Below are 24,067 nucleotides of genomic sequence, written 5' to 3' on the forward strand. Positions count from 1 at the left end.
ACCTATCCCGAAATATCTCCTCAGCTGGTTCCAGGCCTTTACTGTGACTGCACCACCGGGCTCTACGCGTATTTCTTTGGCGCCATTGACAATGCCGTCATCACCATAGCCCTACAAGATTCTTCCTCCATCCTAACCCATTCTGTCCTTTCCTCTTCCCCCCACCGCCTCACCTTCTCCACGTTCACCGCCCAGTAATAATACAACAGGTTCGGCAATGCCAACACCCCCCTCTGCCTCTGAGCAGCGTCCTCTTGACCCTTGCCACCTTCCCTGCCCATTCAAAGTCTGAGATAATCATATCCAGTTTTCGAAAGAAGGCCTTCGGTACAAAGGTCAGAAGCGTCTGGAATATGAACAGAAACCGCGGCAAAATGTTCATCTTCACCACTTGGATCCTACTGCCAGAGTCAAGTGCACCATGTCCCACCTCTTCAGATCATTCCTTACCTCCTGCACCAGCTTTGTTAGATTCCATTTATGTAGCATTATGTAGCATCGTGGGTTTTCTCCGGGTGCTCCGGTTGCCTCCCGCTGTCCAACGATGTGCAGGTTAGGTGGATTGGCTATGCTACATTGCCCTTAGTGTCCAAACAAAAAGGTTAGATGGAATTACTGGCTTACGGGGAGTTACTGGCTTACGGGGATAGGGTGGAGGTGTGGGCCTAAGTAGGGTGCTCTTTCCACTGGCCGGTGCAGACTTGATGGGCCAAATGGCCTTTTTCTGCACTGTAAATTCTATGATTCTATGATTCTCTCGCTACCTGAATCTCCAGGTATCTAAACCTGTCTCTGGCTACCTTAAATGGCATCCCCCCTAGGTGGCTCGCCGGGAACACTTCACTTTTCCCTGCGTTTATCTTATAGAGGCAGACAAGGGCTGCTTTAGCACAGTGGGCTAAATAGCTGGCTTGCAATGCAGAACAATGCAGCAGCGCGGGTTCAATTCCCGTACCGGCCTCCCCGAACAGGCGCCGGAATGTGGCGACTAGGGGCTTTTCACAATAACTTCATTGAAGCCTGCTTGTGACAATAAGCTATTATTATATCCTGAGAATGTCCTGAATTTCCCCAACAGGCCCATGATCCTCTCCATGCTCTGCAGCGCGTCTGACACATACAATTGTTGGTTGTCCGCATGTAGCGACACCCGATGCTCCCTTCATCCCCTCGTAATCCCTTGACACTCTGTTGACCTGCTAAGAGCTAGCGCAAACAATTGCGACAGCGGGCACCGCTGCTTTGTTCCCCTGTACAGTTCAAAGTTTCATGAGCCCATATTGTTGGTCCATACACTTGCCACCGGTGCCACGTATAACAGGTGCACCCATGCCACAAACTTAATAAATAATAATAATATTTTTTATTGTTACAAATAGGCTTACATTAACACTGTAATGAAGTTACTGTGAAAAGTCCCTAGTCGCCACATTCCAGCGCCTGTTCAGGTACACGGAGGGAGAATTCAGGATGTCCAATTCACCTAACAGCATGTCTTCAGGACTTGTGGGAGGAAATCGGAGCACCCGGAGGAAACCCATGCAGGCATGAGGAGAACGTGCAGACTCCGCACAGATAGTGACCCAAGCCGGGAATCGAACCCGGGTCCCTGGCGTGTGAAGCAACAATGCTAACCACTGTGCTACTGTGCCGCTCAACTTCGGTCCAAACCCGAATCTTCCTAGGACCACAAACAGGTACCGACACTCCACATGTAGATCCCCAAATTTCTTTCTCTGTCAGTCTGGCCTCAATAAAAGTTGAGATGGATTCGCACGTAAAAAGAAGTTATTAATTTAGCTTGCAAGCTTGATTCATTTCATAGAAATATAAGAGACATCCAGTTTCCTATATCCCAGAAAGCGAATGAACAAAGAAACAAAGGGATCTCTGCAAATCAATTCAAATGGTATCAAGTTTCACATACTCGACAGACATAGGTCAGCCTATGTCCCTCCTGACCTGTTCGATCTATTCTGATTGGCTCACTTCCAATCCCTTTCTCTGGCCCCTATCAATGCAGCATCACTCTCATAGACACACCTCTTCCTGCTTTTTCCATGCGGTCTCAAACCCCTTTGTCCCTAACTGCCAGAATCAAAGTGGCTTATTTCTACATTACATTAACTAGTATCTCTAAAGTAACTATTTTATATCACATTCGTCACACATGATCAAATGCCTTCTCCGCATCCATGGACACCACTACCTCTGGTACCTGGGCTCTCGACGGGGTCATGATCACGTTTAACAGCCTCCTGATGTTACTAGAAAGCAGCCTGCTCTTTACGAAGTCTGTTTGGTCCTCCGCAACCACCTTGGGACACAACCTTCCATCCTTCCCGCCAGCATTTTCACATCCGTATTTAAGTGATATGGGCCTATGCAACCCACATTCCAATGGGTCCTTCCCCTTCTTTGGTACAATGTAATTGTTGCCTGTGTCATCGTCTCTGGCAGGTTCGTTTTCTCCAGCACCTCATTAAATGCTCCCAAGAGATGTGGTGCTAGGTCCATCGCAAACTGATTATAGAATGTTGTCGGTTAACCATCGGGCCCTGGGGCCTTCCCCAACTTCATACCCCTTGTACTGTCCAAAGCCTCCCACAGCCCCAAGTCCTCCTCTAGCCCTGCCTCTTCTCTTCCTCCAACTGTGGAAACTCCAGTTTGATTAAAAACCGTCCCATGTCCCCCTCATCACCCCACGTGTCTGCCCTATACAGCTGCTTATAATAATCCCTAAACGTCTCATTTATCTTCCCCGCCTTCGACACCACCTCCGTTGCCTCAGTCCATATCTTCACTATTTCCCTGGACCTAGCTGATGCGCTAACATTCAACATGCCTTCTCCCCGTTTTCGTACTGCACCCCCTTGCCCTACGCAGCTGTCCTACTGCCCTCCTCGTTGTCAACCTATCAAATTGGCCCTGCAACTTTTTCCTCCTCGCCAATCCCTCCGTGGTGAGCGTCCTCGAGTACTCCCTATCAAACTCAACTATCTGATTCATTAACCGTTCATACTCCTCCCTCCTTTCCCTATCCGCATGTGCCTTTACCGAGATAATCTCCCCTCAGATCACCACTTTTAGTGCTTCCAAAAATGTGGCCGCCGACACCTCCCCCTTTTGGTTTAATTCTAAATAATCTTTAATCGCAGCCCACACTTTATCCCGTTAATTTCATCCTGTAAGTGGCCCATCCAAGATGGCCCCTTTTTCCGCCCCTGACCATGTTTCTTCTCCAACCTTGCCGCATTGCATCCCACCCCCCCCTCCTCCCCAACTATCTCCCCCCTACGGCCATCTCCCTTGGCCTTCTCCCCCACCTCACTTCTGTTCACCAGTATTACCTGCCAGCGAAGCAACTCCTGGCTAAAGGCTCCTCCTACCAACACCCACTCTCACCTCTTTGTTCTGTGAAGAAGGCTCCCCGCCAACCGCACCCTCCCCTACCCAAACAAAGACTCATCTCGAACCACAGATCGCCTCCCCCAAAGGCAAAGAAAAAGGAAAAACACAGCCACAGGCAGCAGGGGGGGTTGGGGACAGCCATCCCCTTACAAACTTTTCACCCCAGCTACCCTTTGTCGATACAACAGAAAAAAGAAGAAAAACCCTCCGCACGGAAGAAAAGAAAAAAGCCCCCCTCCCTCCAACCCCCACTCTACCCGTATTCTCCGTTACTCCAGTCTAACAGGTCGAGACAGGGTCGATGCAGGAAGGATGTTCCTGATGGCGGGGGAGTCCAGAACCAGGGGGTCACAGTCTAAGAATACAGGATAAAGCATTCAGGACTGAGATAAGAAATTTGTTCACCCAGAGCCTGTGGAATCCGCTACCACAGAAAGCAGTGAAGGCCAAAACATTGTATGTTTTCAAGGAGTTAGATATAGTTCTTGGGGTTAAAGGGATCAAAGAATACAGGGGAAAAGTGCGAACAGGTTACTGAGTTGGATTATCAGCTGTGTTCATAATGACTGGTGGAGCAGGCTCAAAGGGCCAAATGCCCCACTCCTGATCCCATTTTCTATGTTTTGATAAACAATGGTTATCAACATCCTGGGGGGTACCACTGACCAGAAATTGAACTGGACCAACTAAATAAATAATGTGGCTACAAGAGCAGGTCAGAGGTTGGAAATGTTGAAGTGAGTAACTCATGTCTTGACTCACTAAAGGCTGTCCACCATCTACAAGGCTCAAGTCTGGCATGCCATGGAACACTCTCCACACATGGATGAGTGCAGCTCCAACAATACTCAGGGAGCTTGATATCATCCAGGACTAAGCAGCAGGCTTGATTAACACCCCATTCAGCATCTTAAGCATTCACTCCCTTTACCATCGACACACAGTGGCGGTAGTGTGTACCATTTAAAAGATGCACTGCAGTAATTCACCAAAGCTTCTTCCACAGCACCTTCCAAGCCAGCAGCCTCTTTCACCCTGAAGGACAAGGGCAGCAGATGCAGGGGGGCACACCATTTGCAAATCTCCTCCAAGCCACTAACCATCCTGACTTGGAAATATATCGCTGTTCCTTCACTCTCGCTGGGTCAAAATCCTGGAACCACCTTCCCAAAAGCATTGTAAGTGTACCTACAAGACATGGACTGCAGCGGTTCAAGAAGGTGTTTTACCACACACCTTTACAAGTGCATATAGGGATAGGCAATAAATGCTGCCCTAGCCAGAGACCACTACATCTCGTGAAAGAATAAATCTTAAAAATATTGATGGAGGAGTGGGCAATATACAACGTCATGAGGTTACAGACTGTGGTGTAATTCAATTTTGCTGCTGATGGTCCAAATTGCCTCATGGATGTGTTGAGCTGTATCTGTTGTTTTTTTCAATTCATTTTACGGGACGTGGGCATCGCTGGTTAGGCCAGCATTTATTGCCCATCCCTAGTTGCCTTTCAGAAGGTGGTGGTGAGTTTTCTTCTTGAACCGCTGCAGTCTTCAAGGTGTAGGTACATCCACCATGCTGTACGGGAGGGAGTGCCAGGATTTTGCCCCGGCGACAGTGAAAGAACGGTGATATATTTCCACGTCAGGGTGGTGTGTGACCTGGAAGGGAACCTCCAGGTGGTGGGGTTCCCAGGTATCTGCTGCTCTTGTCCTTCTAGATGGTAGTGATCGTGGGTTTGGAAGATGCTGTCTAAGTAACCTTGGTGAGTTACTGCAGTGCATCCTATAGATGGCACACACGGTTGCCACTGTTCGTCGATGGTGGAGGATTTGAATGTTTGTGGAATGAGGAGCAATCAAGCAGGCTGCTTTGCCTGGATGGTGTTGAGCTTCTTGAGTGTTGTTTGGCATCTTTGAATTTATCTATATATGTGTTTCTGGAACAGACCTCTTCATTCACCTGAGGAAGGAGCAGCGCTCCGAAAGCTAGTGACATCGAAACAAACCTGTTGGACTTTAACCTGGTGTTGTAAGACTTCGTACTGTGCTCACCCCAGTCCAACGCCGGCATCTCCACTTCTTGAGTGTTGTTAGAGCTGCACTCCTCCAGGCAAGTGGAGATTATTCTATTACACTAGTGTCTTGTGCCTTTAGGTGGTGAACATGGCTTTAGGGGGTCAGGAGGCCAGTTACTCGCCGTCGGATTCCTAGCCTTTGACCTGCCCTGGTAGTCACAGTATTAATGTGGCTAGACCAGGTCAGTTTCTGATCAATGGTAACCCCCAGGAGGTTGATTGTGGGGGTTCAGTGCTGGTAATGCCATTGAATGTCAAGAGGTGGTGGTTTGTCCTCTCTTGTTGGAGATGGTCATTGCCTGGCACTTGTGTGGCACGAATACAACTTGCCATTGGTCAGCCCAAGCCTGGATATTGTCTAAGTCTTGCTGCATTTGGACATGGATTGCTTCATCATTTGAGGAGTCGCGAATGGTACTGAGCAGTTGTGCAGCCATCCGCAAACATCCACACTTCTGACCTTATGATGGAAGGAAGGTCATTGATGAAGAAGCTGAAGATGGCTGGGCCTCAGACACTATCCTGAGGAACTCCTGCAGTGATGTTCTGGAGCTGAGATGATTGACCTCCAACCACCACAACCATCTTCCTTTGTGCCAGGTATGATTCCAACCAGCAGTGTTTTCCCCCTGATTCCCATTGACTCCAGTTTAGCTAGGGCTCCTTGATGCCATACTCAGTCAAATGCTGCCTTGATGTCAAGGGTAGCCATTCTCACCTCACTTCTGGCATTGAGCACTTTTGTCCATGTTTGAACCAAGGCTATAATGAGGTCAGGAGTTGAGTGATCCTGGCAGAAACCAAACTGAGCATCCGTGAGCAGGTTATTGCTGAGTAAGTACCGCTTGATGGCACCGTTGATGACTCCTTCCATCATTTTGTGGATGACGGAGAGTAGACTGATAGGGCGGTAATTAGCTGGGGTGGATTTGACCTGTTTCTTGTGTACAGGGCACACCTGGGCAGTTTTCCACATTGGCGGGTAGATGCCAGTGTTGTAGCTGTACTGGAATAGCTTGGCTAGGGGTGCGGCAAGTTCTGGAGCACATGTCTTCAGTACTATGGCCGGAATATTGTCAGGGTCCATAGCCGTTGCAGTATCCAAGCCTTCAGACATTTCTTGATATCACGTGGAGTGAATCGTATTGGCTGAAGACTGACATCTGTGATGCTGGGGACCTCTGGAGGAGACAGAGATGGATCATCCACTCGGCACTTCTGGCTGAGGGTTGCTGCAAATGCCTCAGCCTTGTCTTTTGCACAATGTGTTGGACTCCTACATCATTGAGGATGGGGATATTTATGGAGCCTCCTCCTCCAGTGAGTTGTTTAATTGTCCACCACCATTCACGGCTGGATGCAGAGCTTAGATCTGATGCGTTCATTGTGGAATCACTTAGCTTGGTCTATTACTTGCTGCTTATGCTGTTTAGCACACAAGCAGTCCTGTGTTGTAGCTTTACCAGATTGACACCTCACTTTTCGGTATGCCTGATGTTGCTCCTGGCATGTTCTCCTGCACTCTTCATTGAACCAGGGTTGATCCCCTGGCTTGGTGGTAATGGGAGAGTGGGGGATATTCCTGGACATGAGGTTGCAGATTGTGGTTGAATACAATTCTGCTGCTGCTGCTGTTGATGGCCCACAGCGCCTCACGGATGCCCAATCTTGAGTTTCTCGATCTGTTTGAAGTCTATCCCAATCAGCACAGTGGTAGTGCCACACAATACAATGGAGGGTATTCTCAAAGTAAAGGCGGGACTTTGTCTCCACAACGACTGTGCGGTGGCCACTTTAAAAAGAAAATTAATTTACAGGATGTGGGCATCGTTGGTTAGGTCAGCATTTATTGCTCATCCCTAGTTGCCTTTCAGACGGTGGTGGTGGCTTGCCTTTTTGAACCACTGCAGTCCTTGAGGTGTAGGTACACCCACAGTGCTGTTAGGGAGGGAATTCCAGGATGTTGCCCCAGTGACAGTGAAGGAACGGCGATATATTTCCATGTCAGGGTGGTGAGTGACTTGGAGGAGAACCTCCAGGTGATGGGGTTCCCAAATATCTGCTGTTCTTGTCCTTCTCGATGGGAGTGGCCGTGGGTTTGGAAGGTCTAAGGAACCTTGGTGACTTCTACCGATACTGTCATGGACAGATGCATCTGCAGCAGGCAGATTAGTGAGGATAAGGTCAAGTATGTTTTGCCCTCTTGGTGGTCCCTCACCACCTGCTGCAATATTTTGAAATCCTTGTCAACGTTTGCAGTCAATATTCTTTTTTTTTGTTAAATAAACATTTTATTGAGGTATTTTTGGTATAGAAACAACAACAAAATAAACAAGATACATGAAACCATAAACATAGTGCAAAAACCATTCACCTTTCGTACAGGTCCCACTCTTATTACTCCCTACTCTAACCTAACATACTCCCCCACCCCCCTCCCCGTCTGCTGACGATTAATTTCTCGCAAAGAAGTCGACAAACGGTTGCCACCTCCGGGTGAACCCTAACAGTGACCCTCTCAAGGCGAACTTAATTTTCTCCATACAGAGAAAGTTAGCCATGTCCGATAGCCAGATCTCCGACTTTGGGGGATTTGGGTCCCTCCATGCCAATAGTATCCGTCTCCGGGTTACCAGGGAAGTAAAGGCCAGAACATCTGCCTCTTTCTCCTCCTTGGATTCCCGGATCTTCTGACACCCCAAAATCGCCACCTCTGGCCCAGCGCACCCTTGTTTTTAACACAGTGGACATGACGTCCGCAAACCCCTGCCAAAATCCCCGAGGCTTTGGACATGTCCAAAACATATGGACATGGTTCGCTGGTCCTCCCGCGCATTTTGTGCACTTGTCCTCCACCTCAAAGAATCTGCTCATCTGGGCCACTGTCATGTGAGCCCGGTGCACAACCTTAAATTGTATCAGGCTGAGCCTGGCACATGTTGCGGACGCGTTGACTCTACTCAACGCATCTGCCCATAAACCATCCTCTATCTCACCTCCAGCTCCTCCTCCCACTTATGCTTCAGCTCCTCGGTATGCGCCTCCCCCGACCCCATAAGCTCCTTATAGATGTCCGAGATGCTCCCCTCCCCTACCCACCCTCTGGAAGTTACCCTGTCCTGAATCCCCCTCAGCGGTAGGAGCGGGAAGCCTACCACCAGTTTACGAAGGAAGTCCCGCACCTGTAAGTATCTGAATTTGTTTCCCCTCGCCAGCACAAATTTTTCCTCCAGCGCCCTCATACACGGAAAGCTCCCCTCTATGAACACATCCCCCATCCTCTCAATCCCCGCTCTCCGCCATACCCTGAACCCCCCATCAATATTCCCCGGGACAAACCGGTGGTTATCACAAATTGGGGCCCAGACCGATGCTCCCATTGCTCCCACATGCTGCCTTCACTGGCCCCAAACTCTCAGCGCCGCCACCACCACGGGGCTGGTGGAGTACCGCGCTGGCGGGAGCGGCAGAGGTGCAGTTACCAACGCCCCCAGACTGGTGCCCTTACAAGAAGCCGCCTCCATACGCACCCACGCCGAGCCCTCCCCCACCACCCATTTCCTGATCATGGCTGTGTTAGCCACCCAGTAATAATTGCTAAAATTTGGCAGCGCCAGCCCGCCCTCTCCCTGGCTCCGCTCGAGCATTACCTTCCTTACCCGCGGGGTCTTGCCCGCCCAGACGAAGCCCGTGATCACCCTGTGGACCCGCTTAAAAAAGGACCGCGGAATAAAAATGGGGAGACATTGAAATACAAATAGGAACCTTGGGGGGGACTGTAATTTTCACCGTTTGTACCCTCCCAGCCAGCGACAACGGGAGCGCGTCCCATCTCCGGAAATCGTCCTACATTTGACCCACTAGCTGGGCTAGATTCAATTTATGCAGCCGGTCCCATTCCCGCGCCACTTGAATGCCCAGGTACCTAAAACTACCCCCTACTGACCTAAACGGCAGCTCCCCCAGTCGCCCCTCCTGTCCCCTCGCCTGAACCACAAACATCTCACTCTTATCCATGTTTAGCTTATACCCCGAAAACCGGCCGAATTCCCCAAAAAGCTTCATGATTTCCTCCATCCCCTCCACTGGGTCCGAAACGTACAGAAGCAGATCATCCGCATAGAGCGAAACCCTGTGCTCCCCCCCCCCCACACCCCCGGACCAGTCCCCACCAGCCCCTTGAAGCTCTTAGAGCGATTGCCAATGGCTCTATAGCCAGCGCAAACAACAGTGGGGAGAGGGGGCATCCCTGTCTCGTCCCCCGGTCCAGTCTAAAGTAGTCCGAAGTTGTCCTGTTCGTCCGCACACTTGCCACAGGAGCGTGATACAGTAACCTGACCCAGTCAATAAAGCCCCGCCCAAATCCGAACCGTCCCAGTACCTCCCACAGATAGTCCCATTCTACCCGATCAAAAGCCTTTTCTGCGTCCATTGCAATCACTACCTCAATCTCCCTACCTTCCGGGGGCATCATGATCACATTTAACAACCTTCTTACATTGGCCACCAACTGCCTACCCTTAACAAACCCCGTCTGGTCCTCCCCAATAACGTCCGGAACACAATCCTCGATCCTGGAGGACAAGATTTTGGCCAGCAACTTGGCACCTACATTCAACAGAGAGATCGGCCTGTAGGACCCACACAGCTCCGGGTTCTTGTCCCGCTTAAGAATCAGCAAGATCATTGCTTGTGACATCGTCTGAGGCAGTACCCCTCTTTCCCTTGCCTCATTGAACATCCTCATCAACACCGGCCCCAGTATCCCAGAGAACATTTTATGGAACTCCACTGGGTACCCGTGCGGACCCGGGGCCTTACCCGCTTGCATGGCCTTCAAGCCTTCCACTATCTCTTCCAGCTCAATTGGGGCCCCTAGCCCTTCTATCCCCTCTCCGTCCACCGTTGGGAAATTCAGCCCCTCCAAGAAGCGCCTCATCCCTTCCGGCCCCGTAGGGGGTTCCGACCTGTACAGCCTGCTGTAGAAATCTCTAAACGCGTTATTCACCCCTGCCGAATCACCAACCAGGTCCCCCTCACCGTCCTTTACTTTCCCTATCTCCCGAGCTGCCTCCCTCTTCCTAAGCTGCTGTGCAAGCATTCTGCTGGCCTTCTCCCCATTTTCATAAATCGCCCCCTCGCCTTTCTCAGCTGCTCCACCGCCCTCCCTGTGGTCAGCAAGCTAAACTCGGCCTGCAGCCTCCGCCGTTCTCTCAGGAGCCCTGCCTCTGGGGTCTCCGCACACCTCCTATCGATCTGTAATATCTCCTTTACCAGTCTGTCCGTCTCTGCCCTGTCAACGTTCTCCCTATGAGCCCGGATCGAGATCAGCTCCCCCCTGACCACCGCCTTCAGTGCTTCCCAAACCACCGCTGCCGAAGTTTCCCCCCGTGTCATTGACCTGCAGGTAGCTCTGAACACATTTCCTCAGCCGCTCGCACACCCCTTCATCCGCCAAAAGTCCCACATCCAACTTCCAGTGCGGGCGCTGGTTACTGTCTTTACTAACCTGCAGGTCAACCCAGTGCGGAGCATGGTCTGAGATTGTAATCGCCGAATACCCCGTGTTCACCACCCCAGCCAGCAAGGCCCTGCTCAAAATAAAGAAATCAATCCAGAAGTACACTTTATGCACCCTCGGCTTCCCAAACCTCCATGGATCCACCCCCACTCCCCCCCACCAGCTCCATGAACCCTCTTAGTTCCTTTGCCATTGCTGGCACCTTGCCCGTTTTCGAGCTTGACCGGCCTAAGCTCGGGTCCATAACTGTATTGAAGTCCCCTCCCATGACCAACCTGAGCGAGTCCAGGTCCGGTATCTTCCCCAGCATCCTCTTTATAAACCCTACATCATCCCAATTTGGCGCAAATACATTCACTAACACCACCTGCACCCCCTCCAGTTTCCCACTGACCATAATATACCGATCTCCCACGTCCGAAACTATTCTACCAGCCTCAAACACCACCCGCTTATTGATCAGGATCGCGACCCCTCTAGTCTTTGAATCTAGTCCCGAATGGTCTGTTACCTTAAGGTGCATCTCCTGCAACATCACCACACCCGCCTTCAATCTCCTAAGATACGCGAACACACGTGCCCTTTTGACCGGCCCATTTAACCCTCGAATATTCCAGGTGATCAGCCTAGTTGGGGGGCTCGTTGCCCCCCCCACTCCGCCGATCAGTCATCCCATTTTTTAGGCCCACCACCAGCCCGTGATCCACGCCTCCATCGGTCCATCTCCAGGCAGCCCCCGCCCTCCTCTCTGTCCTTCAGCCCAAGTCCCTCCCTCGCCAGCAGAGCATTCACCCCCCTCCCCCCTAGCAACAACACCCTGTAACCCAATCCCTTTCCTAAACCAGACACATGCACACCCCCCACTTCGCTTCCGAGAGCTAGCTCACCCAGCTAGCTTGGTGACCCAAGATAGTCTCCCACCTATTGTTTCCTCCCCACCCCGCTCATGCAAACAAACTCCAACATCAAACAATCCCCACACAATTGCCCAACCGAAAAACACTAAGATCAAAACTACCATCCCCCAACAGTGCAAATGAAAACCTAAACTCACCCAGCTCTACTACTGGATCCAAGCAAAACGAGAAACGTTTTACAAAAACAGAGAAACAAAACAGAGAAAACCGAAACACGAACGTTGCAGCCAAGTTCAAAAGTTCTCAGTCCTTCGTCAGCCCTTTCTTTTTCGCAAAGTCCAACGCGTCTTCAGGCGACTCAAAGTAAAAGTGCTGATCCTCATGCGTGACCCAGAGACAGGCTGGGTATAACAGTCCAAACTTCACCTTTTTCTTGAAAAGGATTCGCCTGATCTGATTGAAGTCTGCTCTCTTCCTGGCCACCTCCACGCTCAGGTCTTGGTAAACCCGCAGGATGCTATTGTCCCATTTACAGCTCCGAGTCTGCTTGGCCCACTGTAGAATGCACTTCGTATCCGAGAACCTGTGGAATCTCACCACCAGAGCCCTCGGGGGGGGGGGTCTCCCATTCGCGGCTTCTTCGCAGGTGCTCTGTGAGCCCTATCCACCTCCAAGGGCCGGGAGAATGCCCCATCCCCCAGCAGCTTCTCAAACATGCCTGCGACGTATGCCCCAGCGTCCGTTCCTTCGGACCCCTCCGGGAGCCCGACAATTCTTAGGTTCTGCCGGCGGGATCTATTCTCGAGGTCCTCCACCTTCTCCAGAAGCTTCTTTTGCTGGTCCCTCAGCATCCCCACCTCCAGCTCCACCGCAGTCTGATACTCCTCCTGCTCAGCCAGCGCCTTCTCCACCTTCTTTTTAATTTATTCACTGACTGGTACAAATCAGAGTACTTTCTTTCCTGTAACATGAGAGGCCTAACCTCATTCTGTTGTGACACCCAACAGGAGTTTAATAGTAATTTAGTTCATTGCAATCAATGTTTTCTGCTGAAAACCATTGCCATTTCCATTAACCACCAGTGAGGAAAGAACATAAGAACATAAGAACTAGGAGCAGGAGTAGGCCATCTGGCCCCTCGAGCCTGCTCCGCCATTCAATTAGATCATGGCTGATCTCTTGTGGACTCGGCTCCACTTTTCCGCCCGAACACCAAAACCCTTTATTCCTTTATTCTTCAAAAAACTATCTATCTTTATCTTGAAAACATTTAATGAAGGAGCTTTAACTGCTTCACTGGACAGGGAATTCCATAGATTCACAACCCTTTGGGTGAAGAATTTCCTCCTAATCTCAGTCCTAAATCTACTTCCATTTTTCATTTTATGCCTTGTGCTTGCATGATTTTAATCAGTCATATTTCATATTCTGACCAAATATACTGTGCAGCAAATAGAACAATGTATATGCCAATACTGGGAACAACATCTCACATGCCCCATTTGGATCTCAATAACGGGTACAATGAGGTCCAATTTCAGCCTAATAAGGTGTTATGAAGATGGGAATAGTTTATTATTTTAATACAGCTCTGTTTAGTTAGAAGCATAGTATCCAGGTGCTCCTATATTAATATGTATTTTAAGTAAAATGAGGAGAAGCACTGCCCAAAATGGTTTTATAATCAGTGGTTATTTGAACTTTGAAATCTATGTAACAATTTATTCTAATCTTCTGGATTTACTAAGATGTTTAACAGTTCTCTAAGTGGATCAGTTCAGTGCCCCATATTTGCTTACCCTTTAATCAAAAAGAGCAAGCAAACACAAAATAGCCAATACTCAATTTATCTCTGGATTATTAAAAATTTCCCGACCATAATATATAAGAACATGGTCAACCAACCAATATTTTTTAAGAAAAGACACAAACAATGGAACTGATAGCAACTATAGTTAAATTAAGAGAAAAATATATTGACCACTGGGAGACCAACTGAATACCATACAAAACTTTACATATTACAAATGAATACTCCGTTTCATCTATGCAGACGCACATTTGCAGCTGCACTACAATAACCTTATGGAATTTCTAATATTTAACTTTAAATACCAACTGCACTTCCTTGTTACTGCCAACTTAGTTCATTTCGGCAGTATTTCATTTCAATAGCCTGGGGATATAGGTAATGGAACATTACTCACTGTGATAGCCAGATTTCTTCTGCATGGCTGTTACAGGGCAATCTTTATGAGCCAGAAGTAGCTGTTTCAGCTGAGCCACTTCATTTCTCAGCAGGGTGACTTCATTCTAAGGAACAAAGAAAAACTTTCACAAAAAGCATCAGCACTACTGTAGCCATCACAAGAGGGGGGCAGGCTTTAAACATTCTTATATTTTATGGATAATTAGATCTGGCAATACTCAACTGTGCTAAAACAGGTTCACTGCCTTACTCTTTGAAAACTGGTACTAATATGGAGCCAAAAAGGTTTGCCTTCACAAATACTGGAAATCCGTTCCACAAGCAACCTATTCTGAATCTCGCAATATAATAGAAGGCAATAGCATTCCCAAAATCTCATGTCTATCTAAACCTTAGTAAAATATGAATATTCTTAATAAGGTGCTTTGAATGAGGAGTGTAAAGAGCATCCTGTAGTGCTACAACCATCTTTGTGATATGCATTTAGTACAAATTGAATAATAAACTAATATAGCTACGATCAGTGGCCAACTGTAATCCCATGTAGTGCATTGCTTTGTTGAATTAGGGTGCTGTTTAATAGGGAATTGAGCAGATGATGAGCAAAAAATGCATAATTACTGAACTAAAGATTGACATTGAAACCGGTAACTTTGGTTTATTTACTTCAAATTTACGTTGGTTGTGTAGTTTAAATCAGTAACTGTAACTGAACGTACCCGCCAAAATACGCTACGGGAGCCCTCAGGTACCTAGCCCCCAATAAGCTGACTCTGTGAGAAATGCCTGGGGAGTTTCCAATGGACAATTCCCCGATTTCCTGAGGCCCTCCAAAAAAGTCTCCAACCAGAGTTGGAGACTATGGACAGTTCCAACTTACTTATCTGTATAGTTACCCAGGAAATATTATACACAGACAAATCCTAGACTAACTCCTGGATAATTATATAATGGACACCCAATCACTCACATTGACTCCCCTTATTCCCCCCATGACCCTTGAATCATTTGACCCAACCTCACTCCCCGACTCTCCCACTGATACCCGACTCAACTTCCCCTACGGAAACCCCCAACTCCACTAGACCCCTCAACCTGACCTCAGCACCTGGCTCCTCCCACCGATTCACCACCCACCTGATCTGACCTCAGCACCCTTCCAACCTACCTCTCTACCCATCTGCCACCCATATCCACTTACCACCCTACCCACCAGTCACCTCACTCTGCAGCCACCCTACCCCCTCACTCACCTGCCACTTGAGCCCCTTCCATTCCCACCCTACCCCATACCTCACACGCCTTGCTTCTTTATCCACCTATGCATTCACTCATATTCTCATGAACACAGAAAAGCTGTTCAAGTGGTTCCCTGTTTTCAGTGTGTCAGTGAACACTTACCAGAATACGGCAGCTATTGCCGCAAAAGGGGGATGTGATTTGTCTTCCCCCAATCGTCCAGAATTCTGAGGGAGCAATTGGATTTCATGTATGCTCTGCATTTCTGGAGAAACTGGGATTGGAAGTCCCGGCCAAAAATGCGGAGCTCCAGCGTGGCGCAGAGAAGAAGCAGCAGAGTGGCAATCCGATGATGATTGCCACCCCTTGGAAGATTTGGGTCACTTCTATACACGGTAACATTTATTTTGAGCACCTTACATCAGAAACTAAATGCAATGGAGGAGTTGGTAGACAAACAGGAAACAGAGCTCCTCGAAGTATCCACATGCTGTCTGCAACGTTAAATTAAATTTCAACATAACTCACATCACTCTAATAATTTCTCATTTCAAATTCGCTAATTTTTATTCAGTGGTTAGAAGGTTTTTAAGCTTTCAGGACATAAATTTAGGATTTTTAAAAAAGCACTACAGATTTTAATGCAGGGTGGTATTTTTTTTTACCACTGGTACAGTGTCCCAAATCTGGCACCCTCAGAACCTAAACAGAGCTGGAGTTTGGAATTTTTCAGATTTTGGAATGTAGCCACCTGGGTTGGCCACTTCTGAACGTAAAATGGAGAACAGCAAAGGCTGAAGGGAAATTCAGCTAACACAGGCAGAAATTAGCAGGTGCAAGTACTGTGTATTAGACTCTGCAAAAGCCCAGACAGCATCAATACAAGCAGCCATTTGCATAATAATGTAGCAGCCATCTACATACTAATGAGCGATCCCCGGGAACAATCAAAACATTTGAGATAAAGAAGGCCAAGCCAGACTCCTCGGCGCCAGCAGGAGCCAACACAAAAGAGGTTAACGGACACCTAAAGACCGCCCATCGATCAGGGAACCGCTCCAATATTGGAGAAATCGAACCAAGCGATTGGAACGAAGTCCAATCACTTGAAACCAGGTATGGGGTCCGCCCCGAAAGGTGGGAAGCCCCTGGGGACTATAAAGTAAAGCCCCCAAGTTCAAATCGTCCTTCTTGACAGGGTCATTCAGCAACGCGAACCAACCCTTGACAGTGACCTGTCCAGCTGCCTCCAAAGAATGTAAGTCTCAAGTCAACACTCGCTACGAGATAGGCGCTCCTAGCTACCAGTCCATACCGGCTTTGGATCCCGCAGACTCAGAACCCGAACGAAAGGCCATTTGTTCCCCTGACCTAGTGGGCCATCCAAAGCTAAGTATTGGCCTGTTAGTGATAGAAATAGCTTAGAAAGTAGAGTTTATGCATGAGTAGCGATTTACTGTGTACAATAAATGTGCTTTGATTTGAATCTTACTAATTGGTGTATTGAGTTATTGATCATTACTTGAACTTGAACCTCGTGGCGGTATCATAAAGATACCTGGCGACTCTAGAGCAAAGGTTATAAAACAGAGCCAATTGAACCAACCAAAAGTTAGCAACATATTACTGGCGACAACCTGACGGGACCCGATCTAGAAGTGGCTTCACCACTCCGGGAGAACCCAAAATTTGAATTAGAAATCCAATTGGTAACAGAAAAACCACAAGTGTTCAAGCAGTTCTGATCAATCCTCATAATTCGGAAGTGTGTTAAATGCATGCGTAACTAACAGGGTGATAAGGTAATACTGATAGATTTTTTGTTGCGACAAAACTGTCGGGAGTTTGTATTCTGGAAAATAGCGAAAGCCGTACCCGTAATTACAGCACCGCCTTAGTCCCTCTCGTTCCAAATTTAAGAAAGCATTCAGATAGGAAAGATGGCAATGCAACGCCTCATGAACCCCAAAGAATTCGCGGTCACAGCGACCAGCAGCAGTAGAGTAGGACAGTGTCCCGTTTGGGAAGAGGAAATCAGGAAGTACCTCAAAGGGAATGGATGGCCCCTTTGGAGCGAATTCTGTAACAATGAGGAAACAGGTCCTGGGAGTATAGGACATACTTGGTGGGAGAACCTGAGCGAGATTCGCAAGAAGAACTTAGGAAAAGCTCGCAAGCCAATGGCAATCGTGTCCTGTTTGGCACAATTGCGAGGCACAGAGGAGGTCGTTAGGATGCTCTGGAAAGAGATAGAAGGCATACACCGAATGAGCAAGGTCGATATCAGCGAGGTAGAGAAAGAGAACGTAGAGTTAAGGAGGAGGTTGGCAGTAAAAGACGGAGAGGTGGATGATGCCAAGTGGGCACACCAGTCTTGTCTGGCGCACCTAAGCAGCTTCCAATCCCAGTACGAAAAGGCCTATCAGGACACGCAACGTGCAGTCCTGGTACGAGAGGAAACCGAGAAGTAGGTAGAGGCATTGCAGAGGCAGTGTAGTGACCTGAAGGCAGCGTTAAGAGCACTCCATGCTGCTACCATGGAGTAAAAGACAAAGCTCTATGGCCACGCAAAGTGCCGGAAGCAGATTGCAGAACTGCAATCTCTGCTTTCAGTTCAAAAAGGATTCCAAGAAACCTTTGGATCACAGCTAGATGAGGAAGACAGCCCTGATTGGGAAGAATTAAATGAGACAGCGCAGAGATATGTTCAGGGAACATGTGCGCAGGGAAAGCCCCAGAAGAGAAAAGTGCCCCAACCCCCCACAGAGCAGATAGTTCAGGCTCCAATGAACCCAGTAACCACCCACTGCACAGCCACATCGGACGACACGGAATTTCTGTACACCACCCCTTTGACAGTGACCCAATTATGGGACGCGTGCGATAAAATCAAACCGTTCCTCCCCACCTCAGACCCCCACCACTTTGTTGGCAGAGTAAAGCAGCAGGCTACCATGTACGGCCTGGATGAGCGAGAGCAAGTAAAGCTCACAGTTTTGAGTGTAGACCCTTCTGTCGTAGCAGCCCTTCCCGACCCACAGTTCTGCTTGCCTCATTTTAGGAAGGATGTGGAAGCTTTGGAAAAGGTGCAAAGGAAATTTACCAGGATGTTGCCTGGAATGGAGAGTAGGTCTTATGAAGAAAGGTTGAGGGTGTTAGGCCTTTTCTCATTAGAACGGAGAAGGATGAGGGGTGACTTGATAAGAGGTTTATAAGATGATCAGGGGAATAGATAGAGTAGACAGTCAGAGACGTTTTCCCCGGGTGGAACAAGCCATTACAAGGAGACATAAATTTAAGGTGAATGGTCGAAGATATAGGGGGGATGTCAGAGGTAGGTTCTTTACCCAGAGAGTAGTGGGGGCATGGAATGCACTGCCTGTTGAAGTAGTTGAGTCGGAAACATTAGGGACCTTCAAGCAGTTATTGGATAGGTACATGGATTACGGTAGAATGATATAGTGTAGATTAATTTGTTCTTAAGGGCAGCATGGTAGCATTGTGGATAGCACAATTGTTTCACAGCTCCAGGGTCCCAGGTTCGATTCCAGTTTGGGTCACTGTCTGTGTGGAGTCTGCACATCCTCCCCGTGTGTGCGTGGGTTTCCTCCGGGTGCTCCGGTTTCCTCCCACAGTCCAAAGATGTGCAGGTTAGGTGGATTGGCCATGATAAATTGCCCTTAGTGTCCAAAATTGCCCTTAGAGTTGGGTGGAGGTGTTGACCTTGGGTAGGGTGCTCTTTCCAAGAGCCGGTGCAGACTCAATGGGCCGAATGGCCTCCTTCTGCACTGTAAATTCTATGATAATCTATGATTAATCTAGGACAAACGTTCGGCACAACATCGTGGGCCGAAGGGCCTGTTCGGTGCTCTATTTTTCTATTCTATTCTATTACTCGAATGTAGGAGGAGGCACCCTTGCAGAAATGCATACCGCGATCCTAGACGCGATCAGGTATAACAGGGGTGACCCCTTGGATGGCCTCAATAAATGCAGACAAAAGAAAACCATGCACCCCACAGCGTTTGCTGGACGCCTGTGGATCCATTTTGCAGCAGTTTTCGGAGACTTAGACTGCGCCCATTTGTCCCCAGACAACATGGCCAAATCGACCCGCACCCTTATCTCCCATGCCACAGAAACAGGACAAAAAGCTTGCGCCAATTATGATCCCTCAGAGGAGGCTCATAATGAGAAATGGATTGTAAAAAGATTGTCCCGCGCCTGGGAGCAATCTGTTCAAAACAAACCCACGAATAAAAACAGCAGGCAGAAGCAGACATACACGCAGTTAAGGCACACCAGAGCCCCGCATGGGTAAATGAAGGCAAGAACAGCCCCCCACAAAAGTCACAGGAGTGTTACAACTGTGGACAGTTGGGACACTTTGCAAGAGAATGCAATGCCCCACGAAAGCCACAGAGAGCACAGCAGGCAGGCACTCTAAATAAGAACAGGACAAAGCCAATACATAGCGTTAGCACCCGTTCAGATCAGACGGACCTGAACGGAATGGACTGACGGTGTTCGGGCTCCCCCAGTTGGGTCTGCGACACCCTTTGGGATAGGTCCGGCCGACCAGTAGTTGCAGCAAAAATACGGGGACAGCCCATCGAGTTTCTCTGGGACACAGGAGGGTCCCGCACCACAATACATTCCTCCACCATGTTTCAAAAGCCCACTACAGCCACCATCACCCTCAGCGGCTTTACAGGCCACTCACAGCAGGGACACATCACAGCCCCTGTACCCATTCAAATCGCCAACATCACCACCAAGCACCCCATAGTTTTAGTCGATCTACCCCACACAGCAGAACACATTTTAGGCAGCGATTTTATGAATTCCCACAACCTGTCCTTTGATCCAGTCAATCAATGTGTCTGGATAATGGCAAAATCCGCAAGAGCCCCCGCAACGCTCACAATAGGAGAATATGCAAACAAGATTCGCAGTAGGCGAATTTTGGTTTGACCAGACTACGATTAGCACAGACAAGCAGGTTAGGGCAGTTTTACACGAGAACAGGACAGCATTCGCGACCCACAAACACGACTGTGGCCGGATGACTGGTTCAGTACAAATCACAGGACCTGACCATAGACCCCAAAAGTAATATGGATTTCCCCAAGAGGCAGAGGGAGAAATCGCAAAAGTTATCGACAGCGTATTAGAGCAGGGTGTAGTTAGATCAGTAGCCTCCACTAATAATGCCCCGATTTGGCCAGTGAGAAAACCCGATGGATCATGGCGACTGACCATCGATTACCGGGAACTCAACAAAGTCACCCCCGCAGCAGCCCCCACGGTAGCCACAAGTCCCGTGACCATGCTCAAGCAGGGATTCAATTCCCGATACTTTACAGTTTTGGATATCAGTAATGGATTCTGGTCCATTCCATTGGCAAAGGCGTGCCAGTACAAATTTGCCTTCACTTTTAAAAATCAGCAGTACACGTGGACATGCCTTCCACAAGGATTCCACAACTCCCCCTCCATTTTCCACCAACAGCTGGCAAATGGATTATCAAAATGTTCTCGCCCCGAATGTCTGGTCCAGTACGTAGACGACCTATTACTGCAGACAGACACTAAGGAAGAGCACATCGAGCTTCTGTCCGAACTCCTGGAACTCCTCCAGAAAATTGGTTGTCAAGTTAACCCCAAAAAGGCCCAGATTTTGGAAAACAAGATGATATATTTGGGTACAATTATCACACATGGTAATCGCGAGATCAAGCATAAAAGGATTGACTCGATTGCCAAATTGCCCCTTCCCCAGAACGTTTCAGCCCTCCGGTCGTTTTTAGGACTGGTTGGCTACTGCCGAAACCACATTGACGGTTTCGCCAGCAAGGCAGCACCCCTCTCAGACCTCCTAAAGAAAGGAGCCCCTTGGGAATGGCTTCCGCAGCATACGGATGCTGTGGACTCGAAAAGAGCACTCATAGCAGCCCCCGCACTACAAGTTCCAGATCCGCTTTCCCCCTATGCGATAAGAGGTAGCAAGCACAGACCGCACCCTTTCGGCCGTGCTCCTCCAGGAACGGCACGAACAGTTAAGGCCCGTGGCTTACGCCTCCAGAGTTTTAGATGCTGTGGAGCAGGGATTTTCAGCCTGTGAAAGGCACCTGCTCGCAGTTTTTTGGGCAGTACAGTATTTTTCTTACATAACCGGACTGAACCCCATCACAATCCTCACAGAACACACCCCCACCCAACTTTTACTGGACGGACGACTTAAGGACGGTACAGTCAGTCAAATAAGAGCAGCCAGATGGGCCCTTCTTTTGCAGGGACATCACTGTTAAAAGGACCAATACTCTCACTTTTTTAGCCGATAACCTACAGTAGCCCGGAAACCCCCATGAATGTGAAATCATCTCACCACACCACACAGGCCCCTTTACTGCTAAAACACCCCCCAGAAAGATAGGTAGTTCAACCCAGAGCCCCAAGCTCAGACACGTGCGAACCCATTAGAATATATGTGGATGGATCTTCCACAATATTAGAAGGGAAGTGCATAACAGGATGCGGCATTTACGTTGAGGACGCGCCCTAGAGGAAATAGCAATAAAACTTCCAGGACACTTAGGCACGCAGGCGGCAGAACTTGCGGCCATCGCATACATAGTGGAACACCCAGATTCCTTCCCCAGCCCAGCAGACATATACTCGGACAGCCTCTATGTCTGCAACAGCCGTACGGAATTCCTACCCCTGTGGAAAGCAAGAGGATTTGTTTCCGCAGACGGAAAACCCCTCCCTTCAGCCCCATTGCTCCGTCACATTTTAGAAAAGGCACAGAACAGGACTTTTGGAACAGTTAAAGTTTGTAGTCACCATCGTTCCTCCCCGCTGGAAATGTAAAAGCCGACGACTGGCAAAAGCAGGTTCCAGGCACGGATATTTTTGGACACCCTCCGAAAGCGCACCAGTGAATGCAGTTCAGGTCTCGCAGACTAATATCGAGGATTTAGTACAGGCCCAGAAGCAGGATAGCAATCTCAGGGAGATTTTGAAAGGAAAATTTACAGCACCCTATGATAGGTTTAGAAATGCTCTGACCACACATGACGGTGTGGTGTTAAAAGACACCCTTTATGTGGTTCCTGAACAGGACAGGAATCAACTGATTTGTTTATTCCATAACAGTCATGGACATCAGGGAATCGATTCCACTATAGCCCACCTCAGGCAGCTCTGTTGGTGGCCGAGTTTAAAAGACGATGTAACTCACTACGTTGCGAATTGCCTTATCTGAGCCCAGAACAATCCGGACAGATATGCCAAAAAGGCTCAGCTTAGTCACACTGACCTGTTAATGGCCCCTGGACTAACCTCCAGATTGATTATATTGGGCCATTGCCCCCTTGCAGGAATGGTTATAAATATGTACTCGTGGTGATAGACACGTTTACAAAATGGGTGGAAGCATTCCCATCCAGAACAAACACAGCAAAGACCACAGCCAAGATCCTAACCCACCACATCTTTACGAGATGGGGACCCCCCCGCAGCATTGAATCCGACCAAGGTTCCCATTTTACGGGACGTGTCATGAAGAACGTCCTCACGATATTTTGCATTACCCAAAAATTCCACATCGCATACCACCCCCAGTCAAGTGGTATCGTGGAGCGCATGAATTGAACCCTAAAATCCACCCTCAGAAAAATGGTCCAGCAAAACAACACCACTTGGGATTCAGTCCTCCCATTTGCGCTGATGTTTTTGCGAAATACAGTTTCAACTTCCACAGATTACACCCCGCACACCCTCATGACCGGACGCCCCATGAAAGGCACAGAATTTTTATTAGGATTAGATTTGACAAGCCCCGAAGTGACGGTCCTCACACACGAGAACGCAGTCAAACAATTAGTGGAAAATGTAAAAACGGCTCAGGTAGCAGCCGCAGTGAAATTGGGCACAAGAAAGAAACAGAGCAAGGCCTGTTTCGATAAGACGGTGCATGCGACTGAGTTCAGTGTAGGACAGCAAGTCATGCTCTCCGTATACAACCCCAGCATATTCCTGTCACCTAAGTATTCGGGTCCGTACTCCATTGCGGACAAAGTCAGCCCTTCCGTCTACAAAGTAAAGTATCCCAACGGAAAGACTGCGTGGTTCCATATCAACCAGCTCAAGGCATATGGAACACAGTCTAACCATGCACACCACGTCATGCTCGACGCAGCAGACCACGCCCCGCCCACAGCCAACGTAACCCTACCCTCCCCCAACACGTCCAGCCCAGCCACGGACTCAACCTCGACTCCACCCCCGAACTATAGACTCCGCCCCAGAACACACACAGACTGCAGCAGCAGCGACAGCGACTGTGACTCGGACAAAAGCCACAGCACGCCTCCCTACTATCCCCATGCAACAGGACCCACACCCAGCGAATCTGACCACGATTCGAGTGATCCCTTCATGACCAGACCCCTAAACAGACCCCACCACCGACCTACAATGACGACCCCGATTCCGTCCACACAGAACTAGACACCACCTTTTGGCACCGAGATAACTCATACAGACTCGTCTGAAATGACGAGAGGGGTCCCAAATCACACCATGCAGCCCTATCAGCCCTGATACACTCGAGAGTTTGGCATCCGGGAGAAGATGACGCCTTTGAGTCTGACTCCCAAAACGAGAACCCCTTTGTGACCATGTTCGCAACCGATAACTGAGGTGTCCAGATGATGTTTTAAAAGGGAACCGCTTGGGAGAAAACGGTG

The 24,067-nt window shown here is 48.8% G+C and overlaps 1 protein-coding gene across 15 annotated transcripts in view; it reads right to left on the reverse strand.

The window, feature by feature from the left end:
- atf2 (activating transcription factor 2) overlaps positions 1-24,067 on the reverse strand; it is a 282,067-nt gene that overhangs the window by 11,291 nt on the left and 246,709 nt on the right. For all 15 annotated transcript variants that reach the window (XM_072476561.1, XM_072476517.1, XM_072476614.1 and 12 more), the window contains one exon: positions 14,074-14,179. In XM_072476561.1, the coding sequence (XP_072332662.1) occupies positions 14,074-14,179 (106 nt within the window). The remainder of the gene's footprint in view (positions 1-14,073; positions 14,180-24,067) is intronic.

The sequence above is a fragment of the Scyliorhinus torazame genome, chromosome 2, assembly GCF_047496885.1.
Source record: "Scyliorhinus torazame isolate Kashiwa2021f chromosome 2, sScyTor2.1, whole genome shotgun sequence".
Lineage (NCBI taxonomy): Eukaryota > Metazoa > Chordata > Chondrichthyes > Carcharhiniformes > Scyliorhinidae > Scyliorhinus > Scyliorhinus torazame.